The following is an 18191-nucleotide window of genomic DNA, read 5'->3' on the forward strand; positions in this document are numbered from 1 at the left end:
TCCGTTAAAGAAACAGCCTTATCTTCGCCCATGTGCTTGTTTCTAATGTGATAGTGGCCTTCCCAGCACTTCAGGACATTGTTTCCAATGACAAAGATAACAGAGTTCAGGCTTTAACTGAGAACCGATGCGTGAATATGCTTAAGTAGTTTTCCTCTCCCAGCTCCATGAATTAATTACAGCTTTGTACATGAATAAAATGGAAGAAAATTCTCCACTTTTTTTTCCACCCCCACCAAATTCATGTTACGTGGTGGGCAAAAGGAGAGATGTTTGGAACAAACACTTCCTTCCCCTTCTTCCTTTGTCTGCAAGTGTAAATATTACTGGAACTTAAAAGCCGGCATCTGCATTAAACAGATGGGACTCTGTTATGTTAATCTTTTTTATGATGTTCATGTAGCAGGGACTTCTGAAAGACGTTTGGAATGAATGCTGGCCATGACAGGATACTGCCTAAATTAGAATCAGGCTCCAAGAATCTTCCTGCAATCAGATTATGTCATATGTTATACTCTTACTCATGGCCTGGGAAGGAGAGTGCAAGGGTACTTAATATCTGTAGATATGCAATTAAAATGAGTGCATCAGACACTCACCACGTCTGGCTTTTGCCAGCCTCACATACAGCCCAGGCTAGCTTCTAAACTTTAAGAGAAAAGAAAAATGAACACGCACGCAGTGGAAGTCATCATGCCCATATATATGCCTGCTGGCTGATACTGTTACCTAAATTAAAAGCTAAAAAGTCATGCAGCTTACACTTTGTTTGCTATAGTTTGGGTTATGTTAATGCTAAAAAGATAGAATTTAGAGGGAGGGGAGAAAGGTTTGTTTGTAATACATGGCAATTTTACCAGTTCTTGAAGGTTGCATTTCAAGCGTAAATGCATTTCTCCATGCACTCTGAACGCTTCCCTTTTCAAGGGTATTGGCACGCTTGTGGCAAAAGCAACCAAACCAATTAATTAGGCACATGGTGAAAGATGGCATAGGAAAAAAAAAAAAAAAAGATAAATATCAGTTGTTTCCATTCTGCAAATCCTTACTCAAAGCCTTGATGTTGCAGTGATAAGCTAAGCATGAAAGGTAGGAGATTCCTTCCTTGCTTGAGGGGCCCAGCAACACCAGCTGTGAAATGCACACATAGAAAGGCTCTTATATATTATATATACCACTGTAATCCAGAATAAATAGTACTGTTCTGACTCATAAATGTATTTCAGCTTGGTTGTTGTTGTTTGTTACGGCTGGAGATGGCTTGCTTTTCATCCCTTCTGTCCCACCCTTGGACACATCGATGAACAGCAACCTGGGAGTCCGGAGTGTCAGCAGTATCCTTTTGTACTCCTTCCGGAAGTTCTGGTTAAGAAGCCCATAGATCACAGCATTGAGGCAGCTGTTAAAATAGGCCATAAAATAGCTCAGGACAAAAAGCCATTCTGGAATGTGTGGCTGCACTTTTGAAGGATTAATCGAAACAGCAAGGCCAATAAAGTTTAACGGTCCCCAGCACACAGCAAAAAGGACAAAAACCACAAACATAGTCAAGAAATTCCGGATGTCAGCTGCTCTGAGCTTCTGCTTGCAGTCTTGTCTCACCCGGTTTTTGACTTGAATCACCAAAATCCAGATCCGTAGGTAGCAAAACGTCACGATGGACAGTGGGACAATGAAGTGAACCACCACCACTGTGATGGTGTATGATGTACTTACTGTCTGAGCAAAGGTGCAGGAGTAAATCCGGGGGTCATACTGCAAGGAGCCAACGAAGAAGTTTGGCACAATTGCCACCACTGTGAGTATCCAGGTCAGGCAGAGATAGCAGCAGGTATTCTTCAGGTTGAATAGCTTATCGTACCGAAGGCTGTGGCAAATGTAGCAGTAGCGGTTGATTGCGATCGCTGTGATGTTGAAAATGGACCCGATGACACTTAAGCCCATCAGGAACCCACTTATCTGGCAGTGAACATTTCCCATGGTCCATCCATTATGGAAAATGGCACTCAAGATCAGAGGGTATGGATAAACCGCAACTACAAGGTCTGCGACAGACAAACTGACGACAAAGATGTTGCCTACAAAAAAGAAGAGACCTTGGGAGGTTAGTGTAGGTCCAGATAGACAACTTGCAACTCAGAACTCCTCTTTAGACCTGACTCTTCTCACAGGCTTCACTCTACCCTCCATTTGGAATTTGAAACCCTAGAAAATAAGACTGTTCTACTAGTGACAGCAATGGAGAGTAATTCGGCATGATTAACCTGCATATTCCTTCTTAAGAAAATTCTAAACTGGAAGCATTACCCTTAACTCAGCTATAGCTGTGGGTCAAGTTCCTGCATTCCTCTAAGTTGTGTAGGAGAGAAGGATTTTGCTCTCCTTGCTAATCAGCCAGCACGACTGTAGTCACCAGGCAGCCACCTAGCATTCGCTGTCCTGCAGAGAACTTAGTTCCTTTAAATACTATGTAGGACACAATACTTTCTATAACATCACACAGTGACACTTTACATAAGCTCTGTCCATCATGGGCCAAAGAACTGGGGCAGACAGGTTAAGTTTTCAGTGGTTTATTCATTGCACTGACAGCAGTTGCACAGGAAAGGTCTTTTTTCGTCTTTTGGACATCCACAGGTATATTTTCACCAGAATTTCTGCAGTGTTCATGCTAAGGAGCGTGTGTTCTTCCAGCACCCAGGGTGCAGCCAGCCTTTATGTTCTTATCTTATTTGGGATGTTTCCTGTTCCTTTAATATTAAAACTGTCCAATGCAATATGGAAGGTCAATCACTCCTACACTGTCTGGGCCTGGGCAGGGAATACGATTAATAAGCTGCTGTCAGCCACCTCTGCAGAGGATATGCTGCAGTTTGTCTGTTTACACTCTAAAACTAAGAGTTGAGACTCTGTGCAAATATGAAATAATTTAAGCCTTGCTGGATTGAAAATGGCACATTGCATGGGACAACATCTGTCAGCTCCGCTGTGTGGAGCAGCCTCCAATGACCTGGGCAACCAGTGACTTCCCAACAGCAGTTACTGCTCATTTTATGAGTCCGGTGTATTTTTAGGGAGGCAAAAAGCCTTTCTGTTCAGTTTGCCAGTCTGAGTAGAGGAGTGCATTAAGAAAGGGACCTTGAGGTCTTTTGGGAACTGGTGTAACTACAGGACCAGCTATAATGTTGAAAAGGACATCTGTCAAAATGCAGCTTTTTGATAACTAGACAAATTGTGATTTCAGGACGAGCTCAACAATGCAGTTAGAGGACAGCACGCTAGAAAAAGTAGTTGTTTTTCCTAACTTTACTACCTTCAGGTATATCTGCAGTGGCAGGAAGGAAAATATTACTAGAGTACCAGTAGAGGCTATGTTTAACACATTTAAGGTGTTAACACCTGTGCCCCATGCGTTACAGGCAACATCCCAGCCCACTGATCACACCTGCACCTTCTCTTCAAACCCTCATATCCTGCTGTCTACCAAATTATATTAAAAAAAACTTAAAAGTGGTCTTTTTCTGGCGTATCCATGAAGGGACTCTGAGATCTCACTTCAGCTAGGTCACTGGCTTTAGTATTTGAAAAATACACCCAAGGGCTGGCAGAAATCACAGCTGCATTGCCATTGCAGTTGGCTCATTGCTATGTTTGTTGCCAACAAAAACTAACAGGACAAGTCAACAGTTCCTATCAGGCAGCAGAGTCCACTTCACGCTGACTGGAAAACAGTCCAGACTTGAGAACAGCCCACGGCAGTGTGGAGCTGAGACAGCTGACACAAAGCGTCGTTTTAAAATAAACATTAGCAGAGGTCATGTGAAGTGCTGAAATCTTTTTAGAGAGAGATTTCACATAGACAGGTTTACCACAGCATACAACTTCTGTGGCTGCTGTGCCTCAGTGCTGCTTTTTTGCTGATTAATATCTACCTTAGAGCTTTTTAAAATGCAGTCACTGAACCTGGTCCCCATATAATTAACTCCATTTATGCCTGCTGTCAAGGGCAGAACCACCTGTGGTCAGGCTTAGTGCTCGCGCAAGCACCCTGGAGAGGGAACGCTCTTCTGCTGCAAAACTTTTATTCCTTCAATCAAAAATATGCCACTTCAACAAAAAGCAGAATGTGTCCCCAGCACCAGAATTTCCTTTTGGAAAGGTTTTCCAAAACCATTTTCAAGAGAACAAAACAAAGACATATCAGCAACCCAATTCAGGAGATTTCCCGAGGATGCTCGAGACAGACTCCACTGATGGGACCACAACCCGCCCTCTTCACTGGTCCTGTCCCACCTGGATACATAGAACCATAGAATCGTCTAGGTTGTAAAAGACCTTTAAGATCATCCAGTCCAACCATTAACCTAACATTACCAAGTCCACACTAAACCAATTAAGGGTAGACTAGACTAAACCATGTCCCAGAGTGCCACGTCTATCCATTTTTTGAACACCACCACCTCTCTGGGCAGCCTGTTCCAATGCTTGACTACCCTTTCTGTGAAGAAATTTTTCCTAATATCCAATCTAAACCTCCCCTGGCGCAGCTTGAGCCCATTTCCTCTTGTCCTATCGCTAACTACTTGGGAGAAGAGACCAACACCCGCCTCACTACACCCTCCTTTCAGGTAGTTATAGAGAGCGATAAGGTCTCCCCTCAGCCTCCTCTTCTCCAGGGTAAACAACCCCACACGTTTATATACACAGGCGGTCGGAGAGCAAGCCCCTGCATTTGCTGGGGATGAAAGACAGCCACATTTAACACCCAGTTCTGAACCAGGCAAAGCAGAACAAAGCTGGATATTCCCTACTTAAGACAGCACATCAGTAGATTTAATCCAAAGCTTAGCAAAATCATAGAGAAAATTATTAGCCTCACATCACTGCCAGCTGCTGGGAGAAATGAGCAGTCTCTGTCAGTCTTTCTTCACTAACTTGAATAGTTGGGAGGAAGTAAAAATATAGGGGGGGAAAAAAATCTATAAAGATAATATTCACAGGATGGACTGAGTAGCTTGGATTCAACCCAAGAGCACAGTATTGTGTGTATTATTTTGATACCACTTCATTGCATGTTGCTCCAGCAGGGAGAAAATGAGACAGTTTTATCAAGACAAGAATTAATAATCTCCTCCTTTACTTGGAGAGCAATCCTGCCATCCTCTGCTCTGTGCTTTCAACTTGCAGTCTTGGCTCTCCTATCAGCTAGAAGGCCTATCACCCCAGCAGGGTGTCAGGTCCCTGAAAATAAGCTCAGAAAGGTTCACTCAGTACTATTTCACAGAAAGAAACCCACCTTCCATTTTATTTGGCAATGTGATCAACTTAATATTTTTCTTCTGGTGAGATGAACATGAAGGTCAGACCCATATAATAGCCACTTGCCAGTCAGTCCTGAAAATCAGTGCATTTTTAATGACTGAGGACTGAAAAGAGGGGGCACATCGCATGCCCCCAAAGCAGAACATGCCCTTCAATGTATGAGACCTGGCTGCTGGCAATTTATTAAAATAAAAGTAACTTGAGTTAACCACTAGCCTGTTGAATAACAACAGGCTGATTTTGCAAACTGCTTCAGCCTCGCAGTCCCTGCTTTGCTGAGACCACAGTGCGGCAGGCCCTGCGGCCAAAGGCTTCTGTCCTTGTCCCCTCTAGGATGAGATCAGACTCTCACGCCCAAAACCACTGCAGAATGAGAAGCCATCTAATGTGTGGCTCTTAGGGAAGGTAAAGAGCAGTGTCCTGCCAATGACCATTACTATATTTTTTTACATTTTTCCACTATAAAACAAAGAAGTCCTGCCCATAAATAACAACAGCAGGACTTCATCTCAAATTTAAAATTATCTGCTTCTGTGACACTATTTTCAGATGTATCTTTTTCTCTTTGTGGGCATGTGACTATATTTCCTCATTAGCTTTCACATTTTCCGTCCTGTTTTTAACTTCTACTTAGTATAAATTGGTTTGTGTGCCACTGTGCTCTATCCCCAGTTACGGAGTCATACGTGAAGAAGCATGAATGGTGGAGAAAGGCGTCTGTCACAAGCATACTGGTAATACAGACTTGGCCACCTTTTCAGAGAAACTTGAAATCTTTTTACATTTCAGAGGTCCAACACAAAGCTATAGATTATAGAAGTATGATACACTGTTCGCAGTGTAATCCACAAATTCTTTGGGGAAAAAAAACCCACAAAACAACGTAAAGCCCATAGGCAGAGCAGATTATAAGCATGTGTGAGTAATACAAAAGGGAATTTATCTCAGAACATCTTCTGGCCTAGTACCTTTGAGTTCCCCTCCTCACTCCCATACTCCTATAATCCTGTTTCTGCTCAGTCCAACAGCCTGCTCCTGTATTCCAGCAGTTCCCTGGCCCTGCTTCTCATTTTGCCTGGATTATCCAACAACACAGGTTATCTGAGGACTTATCGTCACGTCCTGGTGCTAGGAAACATGGAAATACCACAATGAGTTCTGCAAATCAATAAACCATATACGTAAATGTCTTCAATGGTAGGCTGCCCAAACAGCACCTGACTTCCATACAAAAAGACATCATTCTTCTACAGAGATTAACTGAGCATTGCTGTACGAATACAAGGGTCGGTGGCCCTGCCTGCCTCAGGAGGCTGTTGGAAATCCCTCGGTGCACAAGCTCCAGTTGCAGAGATTTAGCCTCTCCCTGCTGTTCCCACACAGCAGTTGTGGGCTGTCCTTTAGGACACATGGGCTGTGTTTTAGGTATCCTGAACATAGAAGCTGTGTTGAAAAGGAAAGGAAAAAAAAAAAAAAAAAGGAGGTAAAATATTTTTCTGAAAATTGGCTATTTTTAGAAATCCCAGAATGTTCAAAGCAAGCACCCAAAAGCCTTGTTCTCTGTTATCCATTTAAAGCTCTCTTACACTAGCATTCCTTGCTGAAATATTACAGAACTATGCTTGCTTCAGGTTAACAAGATACAGATGCTCAATGCAGCCTGAAGATAACACTGTTACCTGCAAACCTAGTGCTGAAATTGAAATGTCCTGAGCGACATGAGTTGCACCAAAGCAAAGAGACAGTTTTGCAGATCAACTTCTGCTCGCCTGGCAAAGTTCAGCCCCAGCTGAGCAGGAAAGAGGGCTTCGCTGTCCAGGTCGCCCCTTCCCGCCAGCCACCTTGCAGGCATCTGAGTCGCTCTCAAGTGGCTGGTGACCAGCACAGCATTTTGGGGGAAACAAAACCACATACAACAGCCTCAAGCCCAGCAGATGAAAAGCTGACGCATGCGCATGATGGACACGAGTGCCGGGGGGGCTCACTGCATGACCAGTCCCCCCACTGCCCCAGCCTCTTCCCAGCAGTGAGATTAGACCCCAGTGTCTGTCCAGCTGCAGCCAGAATAACTGACAGTTGTAGAACAGCAGGTATAAAACCCTATGTTGAGAAAAACGTGCTAAGATACACAATGACAGAATGCTAAAGGTTTACTTGGGTGACCGGCATGTTTGTGGTGACACCTTATTATTTATGACCTATAATAAAAAGCATCTTAAACTTTATGTTTGTCCTTTCAGGTTTTATGAAAAACTCAAGAGATTCATGTCTACAAGGAAGTAAACTGGAATTAAGACTCACATCAACCTCAGAGAGATATAGATAATAAGGTTCAGTAAACAATTTAACAGGCCATGGCTGGAAAGCAAGCCTCTGATGACCACTTACCATAACCTAATACTCTATTTAACCTTGCAAAGCTTATGCTCACTGCAAAACAGAAACAAAATGTACTGTTTGCCCCAAGCAAAAAAGATAAAGTCATAAAAGCTTTATTCAGCATGCAACGAGACTCTTATTAGCTTTGATAGCCTCCTTTTCTTGTTTGTTTTTACCTGCCACTCGCTGTGCATTTGCTTGTATTTCACTAACCTCCAGTCTGCAGACATGAAGCACGCGTTCAGTTCCGCAAACTAAGTGGCAATTCACAGAAAACACTTTCAGATCAATTTTGTTCTTTTTTATAATATAAAGATACCATTGAGTGTGTGCAATCATATTGATCATATACTGCTGTAATTTAGACAGATAATAATACTGTGGTGTTGGGGGATCCTGATCCCGCAGCCCTCACTCTGACAAGCATTTCTTACATCACAGACTCTAAAGGATCACTCCAGGGAAGGCAGCGTTTGCCTCATCAAAGAGCATTAAGAAGCATCCTTCTACAGGGGACTATGACACTGCTCCATGCAAGCTCTTGGCTTCCAGGGCACTGTAAACACCGCACACGCAGCAACAAAATGGCACATGAGAAATCCCAGACTGTTAATTGTTGTCTCTTTTCAGCATTCTGATAAGCACTGATGCATCTGACGTGCCCGTACAACAGCCCAGCGTGTACTTACCCATTTTGACAAGTGAAAATATTTGACAGGGGAGCACAAGTGAAAATCAGAGAAACTCTCTCTGAGATGCAGGCAACGGGGGGGGTGGGGGGGGGGGTGGGTGGGTGGGAATCTGTTGTTCAATTCATTAATCCACAAATTTTAATGGAGGATTTTATTTGTGTATTTAGGGAGTCTGTTCAAAGAGAGGAATAAACAAAAAAAAAGCATTCAATAAATTATCTGTTATCATTACTCCATCAGGATTCAGAGGGGGATAAAGCATGGTTTCCTGCAGTTAAACAGACAATGCAGTTGAGTTGCCAGCTGGCATCAAATTCTGACTGTGCTGCATAAAGCGATACAGAGGGCAATAAACAGACAGGACAGGAGGTATCGCCAGTCCACAGCATCCTTAGGATGTAAGGTTAGAGAACATGGAAATATCCAATTTAAGGACACCATGAAGGTCCTAGACAAAAGCATAAAAGTCCAGAATAATTTAACTTTTCCCTGGCAAAAGTCCTTTGAGATCTCTCAGCACAACTGTGAAGCCAGAGAACAGCACTATGCTCTGGGCTACCAACCATTACCTGGTTTACTGGCATCGTTCCCTATGGGAAAACTGTGGGCACTTGGTGCTGCTTCCTGCCCTGCGACTGCGCAGGAGCAAGGCCAAGGCAGAGCGGGCGGCAGTCTGCAAAGCGAACTCTCGGCCTCCTCCTGCGCCCTTTCGTGACCAGACATTTCAGCATCACTTTGGCATCACAACTGCAAGCTTCATTAGCCATCTCATCAGTATATCGCCACAGTTGCGTGAAAGCTGCCTTTCCTTCTGGACCTGGGAGAAAGACTTGCTTCCAGGAAGAGGAGAAAAACCTCACAATATTTACTGAAGTAGAAAGGACCAGCTCCCAAGCACTTCAATTATATTTATATTATTATGCGCCATATATTATTTTGGTTGATGGTTAAAAAAAGGAATTGCTTACACTGCCAGCTGGAGGACTGGATTACGGGATTTTAGATTTACTTTTAGGTCATGACCTTTTAATTGTATAGCTGTCAAAAACATATCTGAGCCATGCCTTCAGCTGCTCTAATTGAATGCAGCGAAGGGCAATCATTTGCAGTGTTTACATCCCAGAGATTCATAACTTCCATTTGGTTAAGGCCAGCCAGATTCAAAATCATATCTGAGCTCAGAAGTCTGTGGAAATGGGCTGGATATTAGAGACCAGCCCTGCTTGCCTGATTTCATATCTTTCCTTATATCACTGACCATTACTTTGGAAACAATGTAAAGGAGGTGATTTTTCCCTTGATGTGATGCAGATGGTAGTTGGACATTCACTCTCGACTGAATAAAAATTAGTTTAATTACCTCTTCTTCTGGACCTTTAAAAAGGGGTCAGCCCTCTTTTGGTACCAATGCAGAGCAACTTCCCCATTTGCAGATATTTTAAAAACAAAAAGAAGTTTTTAGACCATCCCAGAGAAACACTGTTTGAAAAGCTTCCTGAGGAGCCTGAATGTACGTAAGTCCATGGGACCTGATGAGATGCATCCCAGAGTCCTGAGGGGATTGGCTGATGTAGTTGCCAAGCCACTCTCCATGATATTTGAAAAGTCATGGCAGTCAGGTGAAGTCCCCGGTGACTGGAAAAAGGGAAACATTGCACCCATTTTTAAAAAGGGTAGAAAAGAGGACCCTGGGATGTACCAACCTGTCAGCCTCACCTCTGTGCCTAGGAAGATCATGGAACAGATCCTCCTATCCTCAAGCACATGGAGGACAGGGAGGTGATCCGAGACAGCCAGCATGGATTCACCAAGGGCAAGTCCTGCCTGACCAACCTAGTGGCTTTCTATGAAGGAGTGACTGCATCAGCAGACAAGGCAAAAGCAACAGATGTCATCTGTCTGGACTCCTGTAAAACCTTCGACACGGTCCCCCACAACATCCTTCGCTCCAAATTGGGGAGATATGGATTTGATGGGTGGGCTGTTCAGTGGATAAGGAATTGGTTGGATAGTTGCATCCAGAGGGTAGTGGTCAACGGCTTGATGTCCAAATGGAGACCGGTGACAAGTGGTGTCCCTCAGGGGTCTGTACTGGGACAAGTGCCATTTAGTACCTTGATCAATAACATAGACAGTGGGATCGAGTGCGCCCTCAGCAAGTTGCAGATGACACCACGCTGAGTGGTGTGGTTGACATGCCAGAAGGACGAGATGTCATCCAAAGGGACCTGGACAAGCTGGAGAGGTGGGCCTGTGTGAACCTCATGAGGTTCAACAAGGCCAAGTGCGAGGTCCTGCACCTGGGACAGGGCAACCCCCGATATCAATACAGGCTGGGGAATGAAGGGATTGAGAGCAGCCCTGCCGAGAAGGACTTGGGGGTACTGGGGGATGAAAAGCTGGACATGAGCCAACAATGTGCGCTTGCAGCCCAGAAGCCAACCATATCCTGGGCTGCATCAGAAGAAGCGTGGCCAGCAGGTCGAGGGAGGTGATTCTGCCCCTCTGCTCTGCTCTGGTGAGACCTCACCTGGAGCACTGCATCCAGCTCTGGAGCCCTCAGCACAAGAAGGACATGGAGCTGTTGGAGTGGGTCCAGAGGAGGCCACAAAAATGATCCGAGGGCTGGAGCACCTCTCCTACAAGGACAGGCTGAGAGAGTTGGGATTGTAAAGCCTGGAGAAGAGAAGGCTGCGGGGAGAACTTATTGTGGCCTTTCAGTACTTAAAGGGGGCCTACAGGAGGATGGGGACAATTTTTTTAGCAAGGCCTGTTTTGACAGGACAAGGAGTAATGGTTTTAAACTAAAGAAGAATAGATTTAGACTGGATATAAGGCAGAAATTTTTTACAATGAGGGTGGTGAAGCACTGGCACAGGTTGCCCAGAGAGGTAGCGGAGGCCCCATCCCTGGAAACATCCCAGGTCAGGTTGGACGGGGCTCTGAGCACCCTGATCTGGTTAAAGCTGTCCCTGCTCACTGCAGGGGGGTTGGGCTGGATGGGCTCTAAAGGTCCCTTCCAACCCAAAGCATTCTGTGATTCTATGATTCTATTACTCCACATTAATCCTAACACGTCCTGCTCAGCTTAGGCACACCTTCCCAAAAAGATGATCTGAAGATATAAAGAAAGGGGAAACTATGTAAAGTTGACATTTTACCTACCTCCAACAATTTTCAACTTTTTAAAAATACCTTTTTCTGTTCATTTATGTGCCTTTTAATGACTTCTTCCTGTGTTTTCCTGGAAGTTCTGACCCTTCGCATGAGGGAAAACCATGATGCTGCAATTCTTCTGGATTTGTAAACTTAGCTCTTGTTAGTGTGATGTTTTTCCTGGATGCAATTATGGCAACTGGATCTGCTAGTACTCGAGGAGGAATAAGCGGTGGTCTTGATCTGGCTCTTAATATATACCAAAAAAGTGCTAAGAAGTACCCTTACTGGTTATGTGCCCCAGACTCCTGTCATTTAACTGTTATATCCATCAAACTCACAGCCTGCAGTAAGCCTATGAGATAGCAAGCCAATCAACCTAAAAACTTAGTTCCTCCCTGTATCATTTCCAAATGCCTGTGGTAAAGATGGGCTCGGAAACACCGCCTGCCTTCACAGCACATCGCAGCAAGGCTGATGGAGAGCAAGTGTCGGAGGCAGGAGGCCCTTGGGGCCACCCTCCAATCTGCACCGAGCGACAGCAAGCCTCAGCACCTCCGTCACTGCCAGCTGAGCCCGCACAGCACTGGCTGCAGTGTCTGACTCTGCAAAGACAGCATGGCTGATGGCTACCTATTCCCTGAGGCAACTTCTCATGGGAGACAGCACGTCTTTGGGAAGAGTCTAAACAAAACCTCTCGCAGCTGTAGGAGAGTGACGCCAGGTACCCAAACTCCCACTTGACACCTGGCTACCAGTGCCACCCTCTGAATTCCAGCTGTTTACCCTCCTTTTCTGCCTGAAATCCCTGCTGAGTGGTACTATGCGATGTCAAGCAGCTGCCTAATTCCCATCTGGGCTGTGTAGGGAGGGCGGGTTGATGGCCTTACGTTTACCCTCACACACCGGCCGCACGAGCACAGAGACGAGCTCTACCAGCCCACGTTAACTCCAAGCCCATTATTTATCAACTGGTTTGTAAAGTGCTCTGGAACAGGAAAGGCCCTATATAAACATAAATGTGAATTATTGCCAGCATCCATTGAAATGACAAACCAGCATCCATCCTCTCCCAGTCCTGGCAGCTGTACCACCACCATTTGCCATCTGTTACTATTCTAAAATAAAATCTGTGAACTCAGGCTTAATAGACTTAATAATGCTCTTTTGCTATTGGTGCCGGTCAAAGTGTGTTTCTGGCCTGGAAAGGAGCTATGTTCAAGCAACTAATTCCTAGGCAGCTGACAAGCAGAGCATATAGTCAGATCTGAAAACACAGCTGATTTTAGTGATAAAAATCATGTCTGACTGCCCTAGTGAGCCCTGCTGAACCAACACAGCTGAGCCCAGGAGCTGGCTCCTGCTCCTCTTTGTGCTTCACCAGCACAGTTTGTTGACTAAACCTTAGTGACAGCACCAGTCACTACACCCATGGACCTCCACTGCAAGGAGCAGACGCTACCCTGCCACAGCTCACAGCTTGCTTGGCCTCCCAGCCCCACAATCCCAGGGATGAGGCGCTCTCCAGTCCTAGCTCTTTCTGGTTAGTTGGTGGGGGTGGGAGGCACATTTTTTTCCTTGTAACTCTTTTGAATTGTATATGGAAATGAAGCTATTAAAAAAAAAAAAAAAAACACCACACAAAAATGTTTCTATCAGTGAAGGGCATTTAGCTTTTAACTCATTCTGGACCAAATTTTATCCAAGTCTGCTACAGGCAACACATTTTCAGACTGTGGCTGGTCTGTTGTTTAAGCCTTCGGATGGACCGAGGAAGTTGTGTCAGGTGAGGACTGTCCAAGGCAAAGAAGTGGAGACTCAAAGCAGCCAGCTTTCTTATGAAGACTTAAAGGTGCTTTTTATGAGGCTTGTTTGTGCACACACACAGGTTCACTTTTGGGCTGCATTAGATGCTGTAATACCAAATTCAGATGCCCTTTTCAAGATACACCCTAATATCCTTTTTAAAGATTCAGACTTGAAACAAGGTAGTATTGTGTAGCACCCAACTTCAGGAGAGAGCAAGTTGAGCTTAGACCATAGAGAAAAAACTCAGTCTGGACACAGATCAGCACAACACAAAATGCTGCCCTGAATCCAGCCTCACTTTCTAATGGAGGCTCAGAACAGACCTCTAACACACACCAATTCTGGCATCAGTATCACCTCTAGCACTCTGTCCAACAAGAATGAGAGACTAACATAAAAATAAGCAGTTGCCATATAAAGATAGTAGTCATTTTTAGACAAAAAAGTAATCAACATCTGAAATAACTAAGCCTAAATCAATAATTAGAGGAATAGTAATAGAAGAGCTTGAGTCAACAGAACGGAGTTATGCTGGGTACACACGCTAAGACAGAGCAGCTGTGCTCTGAGCACCCTCTGCTCACAGATGCTGAGATGGGCTCGTGTGCCCAGAGGAAGCTTATCCGCTTTTCCCATTCTGGGTTGGTCTAAGGAGGGCTCTTTCCCTTTCCAGCAAATCTTGCCTCCTCAGGAACTTCATGCATTCCTGTTCTCCACTGCCAAGGCAGATTAGTCTGTGCCATAAGACTATTTAGCTGAAATCCCTTTCTCATCTGTTTTTGGAGAGGGTAAACAAATGCCATTCCCTTGAACCACAATCTGATCTCACATAGGTAGGAAAAATCTGAAACAAACCCAGTGCAAGTGGGCTTGTCAATCTGCTGCCTCTGCAAGCTGTCTTGAAAAGCATGAAATTGAAGTTGTACCACCCTGCACTTTTCTTACAGTATTACAGGGCAAATCTTCAGTTTATTAATTAAGAAAAACTGTCCTGCAAGCAGGTGTCAAAGCCCAAAGAAAGGGGAATGCAGGGATGCAGGGAAGAGAGCCATCATGCAGAGAGCTGCAGGGTGCAGAACTTGCAGGGGGAAAGTAGACTTGCTCACAGGCAAATGAACACTGCAGTCTGTCATAACAGAGCTGCATTTAATTTGCCTTAGCTGTTAAATGTGTCCTCAGTGTAATTACACAGCATCCTTCTCCTCTTGCTGTAAACAATGGAGTGAGTAAACATGCTGCAAATGTGGCTAGCAGGAGATGGAGGGAAAGCGGGCCTGTTTCTCTCCATCTCTACTCTCCCCTTGGCGCTCTTAGATATTCTCCAGACTTAACATGCTTGGAGCTTTCTGTCTTACGCACCAAGTTTTCACCCTGACACCCCAGGATCTGATCAGTCAAAGGCTGGAAATCTTCCTAAACCAAGGCTGGCCTTCTAAAGTCCTCCCTGATTTGGGCTTGGGGTGAGGAATTCACTGGCCAAGCAAAGACCTTGCTGACCGTGACTCATGGGCAGGGGCCAGCACACCCTGGTGTCAATGGAGATGTGCTGAGAACATACCAGATTTCTCATAAATGGCCTTTTCACCAACCACGGTAACAAAGCAGCTCCTTTCTGCTCATCTTTTCAGCACTGAAAACAGAGGGTCTGCTAGTTAAGTACTGAACGGAATAGAGGTTACCTAAATGAAGGCTTGGGTGTTACTCTAGTAGTAGGGTGATAATCAGAATGTTTATTCTGCTTCTGCACAGCAGTTGCCACTAGAGTTAGGAAAAAGAAATATAATTGGGATCCCATTTACCTCCAAGGCGATAGCCTCATTGTAGGCTACAGCATGGTCCTGGTATGCCTTACAGTGCTGCACTGCAATCGATTGGTTTTTCTTCTGATGACCTTAATATATTTTTTCAAACATTTGGTGGCCAATGTTATAAAAGTAGGTTATACAAAAAAAAACCATGGGGTAGATTTAGTCCACAGAATTCCTTCCAGCCCACATTTTTTTCTCCTGTGGCCTCACGCTGGACCTGACAATGAACCAGGTACTGCCACAACACACACATGCAGTGAGGATGAGGCTGGAAGAGAAATGGTACCATGAGGGACAGGAAAGCAGCATATCTGGGGGGCACTACTTACATTCCTGTGCATAGTCAGTCCTCCAAACCCAGCATCCAGCCCCATGGCAAGGAAAACGGTTGAGCTACCTGAATTACTGTTCATCCAGCCTTCACAATCTGCTAGGAAGAGGAGTAATGTTCCTCACATTACAGACAGGGAAAGAAAGAGATCCAAGGTTTGATGGCTTCATCACAACTATGTGAACTGTGAGAGAACTAGTGCATGTAAGAAGGAGACTAGAAAGTAAAAGAACATCTATTCTGGACCTCCTGGTTCATTCACAACTATTTACTAATCCTGTTGGAAATAGAGAGTTACTTCACCTGGGAACACTTTAGGGACTCTGATACAACTGCATCGGCAAAGGTCCAGTGCAAACAATTAAAGTTGATTCAGTAAGAATAGTAATGATACCGGAAAAAATAACCTCAGAAAAAACCGCATGCCCTAAAGGACCTTTTCAATTTTCCCAGAAATGAGTCCAAAAAACAGTGTTTCCCAGAACATCAGCAAAAGCTTCACTTCAAATATTCCACAGGGCTTACAGGACCCATGTCAAGGCTGGCTACAGGATGGGCAACAAGAAACTATCGATGATATGAGAAACTCGGACTAGGGAGTCCCAGATGTATTGCTGGAAGACAGGTGCTTCTGCTTTTTTCCTAATGACGTATGAAACTGTCGTGGTTTAGCCCCAGCCAGCAACTAAGCACCACGCAGCCGCTCGCTCACTCCCCCTACCCCGATGGGATGGGGGAGAGAATCGGAGGAGTCAGAGTGAGAAACACTCCTGGGGTGAGAGAAGAACAGTTGAATAATTGAAATAAAGTAAAATAGTAATGATAATAATAACAATATAATAATGATAATAACAATAATAATATACAAAGCAAGTGATGCACAATGCAATTGCTCACCACCCGCTGACCGATGCCCAGGCAGTTCCCGAGCAGCAATTGCTGCTCCCCAGCCAACCCCCTCCAGTTTCTATACTGAGCATGACGCCATATGGTATGGAATAGCCCTTTGGGCAGTTTGGATCAACTGTTCTGGCTGTGCCCCCTCCCAGTTTCTTGTGTACCTGGCAGAGCATGGGAAGCTGCAAAGTCCTTGACTAGCATAAGCAGTACTCAGCAACAACTAAAAACATCAGCGTGTTATCAACATTCTTCTCCTACTAAATCCAAACCACAGCACTATGCCTGCTACTAGGAAGAAAATTAACTCTATCCCAGCCGAAACCAGGACAGAAACTTAATTATCTTTGACGTGCAATGTGTGGGGATATTAAAAGAGAAAAGACATTTTTGCAGTGAAGTCCACAGTAAAACATGTTCCAACATGAACCTGTGTGAACAAATGGTTCAAATGGGTGTTCTCTAACGCTGATCTTGACAGGGAGTCTAATGGTGGCTAATATCAAACTGGCTTGAAGGAGAATAAGATTTCATGGGACTATGACACCTAAATTACTGGAGGAACCTCTTGAAGTAAGTAGCCATACTTGTAGGCAGCAATACACACAGTGAAAGGGAGATCTTGCACTTGTGGAGCATAACTGAGGGGGCTGGCAGACATCTCTGCCATCGACAGCTTCCAGCACAGGAACATTGCTGGATTCTGCTCTTACACAAACAACATTTTGCCCTCAGCAAAAAACATCAGAAAGAATAAAAGATGCTGAAGAAAAGCCATCCATGTGAGCCAAAAAACTCTGAGGTACTTAGCTCAGTTGCCTAATCCTGAAATACCCCCGAATCCTACTTCCTCATCTGTAATGACAAGGGCAGGCCTACTTTTAGAGTTGTATCACCACCAAGTGATGGTGCTTTTAGTGTCCTGTTAAACTTTCCCCCCCTTTCCCTTTTTATCTCTATATCTACTTTTCTCAGCAAAAAATAAATCACAGAGATTCCTTCTCTCTGAAACTACTTAACATCCATACCAGGATACTTCAAAGTGGTAACGTGTAACTTGAGCCTTATGACTCCCATTAGAGCCAGGGAGGCTTAGAGATGGCTACATGCAACCCTTTAAATGCTAACCCCGAGCGGACCTTTTAAGCCAGTCGGTGGTTGGTAAGGGAGACTCTGCTCTGCACTTCAGTGTTTGTATGGCCAAGTGTATGACTAAGAAACCCATCAGGGACAACAGAGCTGGAAGGGACCCTGGGAGGTTGGTTGACTGTCCCCCTCAGGTACAGCATCTCCTCCTAAAAATTACTGGCAAGGGGGAGCATTTCAGATCAAGGACATTGTCCTTACTCAAATCCAAGCTGCCTTCCACCCTGCTTGCTACCAAAAGAGGTTTTAGACATGTGCTGGTTGAACAAGCTCAGAAACAAAGGAATAACTCGACAGCACCTTAAGTCAGCGTGAGACCTCCTCCCAGGCAGGGGAAAAACAGAAGAAAGAGCTATGGCTTTTCACCTTGCCTTTTGCTCCTGAAGTGTTGGAAATTCTATCAGTCTTAGAGGGTACACTTTCATTTGCCATCCTCTCCAAAGACAAGAGAAATGGTCAAGATTCCTAAATTTCTAAAAGAAAAGCCTCATTCACTCTATGCAATTTCTGAAAAGCCCTCTTCCCCACTCCTAGACTTTATCTAACAACAGCATTTTTTAAAGAGCTGTCATTCATTAAGCATAGGATATTACTTCCTGCCTCCCAGTCTCTTTAGAACCATTAGTGACCCTCCATTGCCTCTCCTTAGTA

The 18191-nt window shown here is 44.6% G+C and overlaps 1 protein-coding gene across 1 annotated transcript in view; it reads right to left on the reverse strand.

Moving 5' to 3' along the window:
- Nucleotides 1-1209: 1209 nt before the first annotated feature.
- The window catches only part of GPR50 (G protein-coupled receptor 50), a 47690-nt gene continuing 30708 nt past the window's right edge, over nucleotides 1210-18191 (reverse strand). Inside the window, exon 2 of the mRNA XM_075720626.1 lies at nucleotides 1210-2078. Coding sequence (XP_075576741.1) covers nucleotides 1210-2078 — 869 coding nt within the window. The remainder of the gene's footprint in view (nucleotides 2079-18191) is intronic.

The sequence above is a fragment of the Pelecanus crispus genome, chromosome 13 (assembly GCF_030463565.1).
Source record: "Pelecanus crispus isolate bPelCri1 chromosome 13, bPelCri1.pri, whole genome shotgun sequence".
Lineage (NCBI taxonomy): Eukaryota > Metazoa > Chordata > Aves > Pelecaniformes > Pelecanidae > Pelecanus > Pelecanus crispus.